At 46.3% G+C, this 6,000-nt stretch overlaps 1 protein-coding gene across 7 annotated transcripts in view; it reads left to right on the top strand.

Annotated features, from left to right (window-relative positions):
• The window catches only part of LOC147026493 (palladin-like), a 264,027-nt gene that overhangs the window by 221,203 nt on the left and 36,824 nt on the right, over positions 1-6,000 (top strand). For all 7 annotated transcript variants that reach the window (XM_085881959.1, XM_085881962.1, XM_085881961.1 and 4 more), the window contains one exon: positions 986-1,193. In XM_085881959.1, coding sequence (XP_085738085.1) covers positions 986-1,193 — 208 coding nt within the window. The remainder of the gene's footprint in view (positions 1-985; positions 1,194-6,000) is intronic.

Here is a 6,000-nt window from a genome sequence, read left to right as displayed (position 1 = left end):
TTCATAAATCATCTTCTTTAATGGCCACAATTGTTCCCACGTTCTTGTGGGGTTGGTCAGGGAAAGCTTGGTCCAAGTCTTTCACGAACTGATTGGCCAGGCCTTGATGTTCGATAAGGTTATTGCAGCAATTTGTAATTTGGCCATGGTGCCAGTGATAGCTCATCTACCCTTCGCAAAGGACACCGTGGAATCTTTAACCACCACCAACTAATTCTGGCAGAAAGCACACCCAGTTTAATGTCCATCCGAGGGACGACACACACATTGATAAATCACCGAGTATGTAAAACACCGGGATGACAGTTCATATCGCTGGGTCAACATTTAAACCCAGACTAAACAGCTTTGAGGTGAGTGTCTGTACCTCGAGGAGTCCTGCCAGCCCATTTGTTTTCATAAATGCATTGTTAAAAATTTTCCAAGCGATACTATTTTGACATATTTAACTATTCACTTTGTGAAAATGCTTATACAGACAGAGCATGGGGCTGATATGGTCATTGTGATTTTTCACTTTTATCTGATTTATTCTTTTAACGATGCCACAGTTAATGATGGCATGTTTATCATGTGTTCTCTTTTCTTATATTATTTAAATATCTCCATTGGTCTTTGCAATTGTGTACTAATAGTTAACATTTTTACTCACAAAAGGTGTGTGTTATTAAATCCAGATACCTTCATTAAAGATATTTTTAAACCTCTCTAAAGATGAAAATAATACCCCAAAAGGACAAAAATGTAACCAACTTCATGAATTTCTGGATAAACTAGAGGGCTGCGATCGGAGATCGCTGATGGTTCCTCATAAAGCCAACTCGTAATATTAGCCAATTGGTAGCACTAGAAACTGTCTCATCATGAAACCAAACATTTTTTTTTCCCATAAAGTGGGACACCATCAGGACTAAGCACATAATGGCTCTCTCTGGGAAGCATAATAATAACCATAATGCTGTTGTTTATTTTGATGCTGTGATAGGTGAGTGGCTTGCCAACACCGGACCTCAGTTGGCAACTGAATGGTAGACCACTGCACCCTGATCCTACGCACAAAATGCTTGTGAGGGAAAATGGCATCCATTCACTCATCATCGAGTCACTTGCAGTCTCGGACTCTGGCACATACACCTGCGTGGCATCGAATCAAGCTGGGCAGAGCTCCTTCTCACTGCAGCTCAGTGTCGTCGGTATGGAAACACAATTTCTGTTTTGCCACGGTCTTGGTAAATTAGGACTCAGACATTGACGTGATATCTTGTGAGTAGCAATTCTGTCAGAGCTCAGCTGAGATCACTGTAAATGTTAATTATGTACGTATAGTGTGTTTTTTTTTAAATAATCACACTCGATGTGAGATTTTTCACCATTCAAATAATACTTACTTATGAGGTACAGTATCTGCATCACAATATTCAAATCTAATGGCTTGTTCATGTCGACAGAATCCAAAACATTCCTTCACTAAAACGGCACTCGGTAGAGCGCATACCTCCACCAGGCTGAACAGTTTACATTGTGTATCCTCTTAATAGGCTGGATCTGCATCCGGAACTTAACAAAAATCTAAACAGCTTATTATTGGCACCTAACCAACTCATCTAAGTTTATCGCAATTCGTCCACAACTTTTTGAAATGTTCTATATATCGTTTTTGGACCCGTCTCTCAACGATGAAGAATAACTTGAAAAATAAAAAGAATCTCATAACCGGATCCGGAGTCGGATTTTCACCAAAATTGAATCAATTCTTCCTTGTCACACATACATATCCACCAAGTTTTGGCCGAATCTGTCCACAACCTTTTGAAATATCTTGCTATATCTCGTTTTTGGCCCTATCTCTCAAAAGATGAAGAATCATTTTAAATATTCTAGTGTCCAGATTCGGATCCAGATTTTCACCAATATCTTATGAATTTGTCTGTCACATACACAACCTGTCCACAAAATTTCATCCAAACAGGTTCACAAATTTTTGAGATATCCTGCACACAGACAAACAAAGAGACAGACAGGCGTAAAAACATAACCTCTGTCCACCTTCGGTGGCAGAGGTAAAAATGGACTATATTTCTTCAATAGTACTGTTATATTTTGTGAGGAAGAGGCAAATGGGCGAGTATAGAGAAGAATATCTTAATAAACAAGAAAAAGAGCAATCAGAGATTGCAGACCTTCGCCAGGACTTGTTTTGTGTGGTGTTTGTGTATTTTTGTGTCATGTATTTTGTGTGGTGTTTGTGCACTGATGTGTTTCATAATTAATAATAGACATAATTTGAACTGCCACTTTATCTGCTAGTAGTGATGACCGGGTACCAAGATGGCCCGCTTTGATGCAACCCCTCTTTTACCAGGCATTTGACCTTGACCCATGATGTTTATTATTATTCATTTTAATTCAGAATGAGATTAAAATCAATTTCAGTTTCAACTGCTACTCCTCTATCCTCAAACCCATCCAGGCAGAGCCAAGTGAACCGCATTAAAAAAATATATATCAACAAGAACCCAGTTGTTTTTAAGTCCAACCTGATTGGATGCATGTTGATTTATTTTATCCCGGACGCCAGAATTATTTAATGCTTTTGATGTGGGTTCTTTTTTATATATTTTTTATTTTTTTTTGAACCCAGAATACTTTGGTATCCCCAAGGCCTGGGGAATGTGTGTAAAGTTTCCTCTTGATCTGTCCAGCCATTCTGGAGAAGATTTTTATAGGTTTTTAGGTGAGTCCAAAATGGCTGCCAAACCATGTGACCTATGATGTCCTGTGAACATTTTGAGTGGTCTTACGTGTAACGTTTCACCTCGATCAGTTCAGCCATTTCAGAGAAGAAGATTTTCGAAGGTTACTAAAAAAAAAATATGGCTGCCGAACAATTTAACCGATAATGTCATCATTTTCTTTTCTCCCGCGTGGACGAATTTATCCTTAGATGACCCTCCTTGGTGTGGTTTGGGTGAAACAAAGGTACAAAGTATTTCCTTTGAGCAAAAGTACATTGTTCATCGTTCTATTCAGGTAATCCTTGATTGAGGATTTTTGGGGAAAATGACAGGGGCATAGAAAAGGCCTCTTTCTATGGTATGTGCCATTGTAATGGATCGTCACATTGGGATGGATCTCAGCCTCAGCACCATGACTTCTGGATCTTGGTCTCGGCACCATGAGCCCTGGATCTCAGACTCGGCACAATCAGCCCTACATTGGGAAGGATCTCGGTCTCAGAACCATAAACCCTGCATTGAGATGGATCTCAGTCACGGCACCATGAACCCAGCATTGGGATGGATCTCAGTCTCAGTACCATGGATCCTGCATTGGGATGGATCTCGGTCTCAGCACCATTAACCCTGCATTGGGATGGACCTCCAATGGATCTCGGTCTCGGCACTATGAGCGCTCCATTGGGATGGATCTCGGTCTCGAAACCATAGGTGCTGCATTGGGATGGGTCACGGTCTTGGCACCATGAGTGTCACATTGGGATGGATCCCGGTCTTGGCACCAAGAGCCCTGCATTGGGATGGAACTCTTCATTGGGATGGATCTCAGTCTCGGTGCCATGAGCGCTGAATTTGGATGGATCTCTGCATTGGAATGGATCTCAGTCTTGGCACCATGAGTGCTGCATTGGGCTGGAACTATGTAATGGGATGGATCTCGGTCTCGGTACCATGAGCACTGCATTGGGATGGAATTCTACAATGGGATGGATCTCGGTATTGGCACCATGAGTGCTGCATTGGGCTGGAACTCTGCAATGAGATGGATCTCACTCTCGGCACCATGAGCGCTGCATTGGGATGGATCTCGGTCTCAGCATCATGAGTGCAGCATTGGGAAGGATCCCACTCTCAGAACCATGAGCGCAGCATTGAGATTGATCCCGGTCATGGCAGCCTGAGCCCTGCATTGGATGGATCCCGGTCTTGGCACCATGAGCCCTGCATTGGGATGTATCCAGGTCTTGACACCATGAGCACTGCATCGGGATGCTTCTCTGTCTCGGCAACATTAGCCCTAAATTTGGATGGATCCCGGTTCTCAGCACCATGATCCCTGCATTGGGATGAATCCCGGTCTCGGTGCTCTGATCCCTGCATTGGGATGGATCCCGGTCTCAGCACCATGAGCCCACATTGACATGGATCCCTATCTCTCTGCCATGAGTGCTGTATTGACATGGATCATGGTTTCGGCACCATGAGCCATGCATTGGGATGGTTATCGGTCTTGGCAACATGATCCCTGCATCGGGATGGATCCCGTCCTCTGCACCATGAGCCCTGCATTGGGATGGATCCTGGTCTTGGCATCATGAGAGCTGCATTGGGATGGATCCCGGTCTCAGCACCATGAGCCCACATTGACATGGATCCCTATCTCTCTGCCATGAGTGCTGTATTGACATGGATCATGGTTTCGGCACCATGAGCCCTGCATTGTGATGGAAGCCGGTCTTGGCAACATGATCCCTGCATCGGGATGGATCCCGTCCTCTGCACCATGAGCCCTGCATTGGGATGGATCCTGGTCTTGGCATCATGAGAGCTGCATTGGGATGGATCATGGTCTCGGCACCATGAGCCCTGCAATGAGATGGATCCTGGTCTTGGCACAATGAGTCCTGAATTGGAATGGATCCTGGTCTCGGCACCTTGAGCCCTGAATTGGTATGGATCCCGGTCACACCACCATGAGCCCTGCATTGGGATGGATCCTGGTCTCTGCACCATGAGACCTGCATTGGGATGGATCTCGGTCTCGGCACCAGGAGACCTACATTGGGATGGATCTCAGTCCCAGCACCATGTTCCCTGCATTGGGATGGATCCAGGTCTCGGCACCGTGAACACAGCATTGGGATGGATCCCGGTCTCGGCACCATGAGCCCTGGATTGGGATGGATCCCGGTCTCAGCAACATTAGCCCTAAATTTCGATGAATCCTGGTTCCCAGCACCATGAGCCCTGCATGGGGATGGATCCCGGTCTCGGTGCCATGAGCCCTGCATTGGGATGGATCCCGGTCTCGGCACCATGAGCCCACATTTCCATGGATCCCTTTCTCTCTGCCATGAGCCCTGCATTGACGTGGATCCCAGTCTCAGCACCATGAGCCCTGCATTTGGATGGATATCGGTCCCGGCACCATTAGCTCTGCATGGGCGTAGATCCAGATCTCGACACCATGACCATTGCTTCGACTTGGATCCGGATCTCGGCACCATGAGCCCTGCGCTGATGTGGATGCGGATCTTGGCACCACGCGTATTGCATTGATGTAGATCCGGACCTCAGCACCATGAGCACTGCCTTGGGTTGAATCCCGGTATCGGCACCGTGGGAGCTACATTGGGATGGATCCCGTTCTCGGCGCCATAAGCCTTGTATTCACTTGGATCCCAGTCTCGGCACCATGAGCCCACATTGACATGGATCCCTTTCTCTCTGCCATGAGCCCTGTATTGACATGGATCACGGTCTCAGCACCATGAGTCCACATTGACATGGATCCCTTTCTCTCTGCCATGAGCCCTGTATTGACATGGATCACGGTCTCGGCGCCATGAGCCCTGCATTGGGATGGATCCTGGTCTTGGCACCATGAGCCCTGCATGGATGTGGATCCAGATCTCGACACCATGAGCACTGCATTGACTTGCATCCGGATCTCAGCACCATGAGCCCTGCGTTGATGTGGATCCGGATCTCAGCACCAAGAGCCCTGCATTGATGTGGATCCGGATCTCGGCACCATGCGTATTGCATTGAAGTGGATCCGGACCTCGGCACCATGAGCACTGCATTGGTTTACATACCAGTCTCGGCACCGTGGGAGCTGCATTGGCATGGATTCTGGTATCGGTGCCATGAGCCCTGCATTGCAATGGATCCCGGTCTCAGTGCAATGAACCCTGCATTGACATGGATCTGGATGTTAGCACCATGAACCCTGCATTGACATGGATCCGGATATCATCACCAT

Source organism: Eptatretus burgeri, chromosome 5 (assembly GCF_056783735.1).
Source record: "Eptatretus burgeri isolate ZD-2024b chromosome 5, Ebu_testis_v1, whole genome shotgun sequence".
NCBI classification, from domain to species: domain Eukaryota; kingdom Metazoa; phylum Chordata; class Myxini; order Myxiniformes; family Myxinidae; genus Eptatretus; species Eptatretus burgeri.
This window is presented reverse-complemented; position numbering and strand designations above follow the sequence as displayed.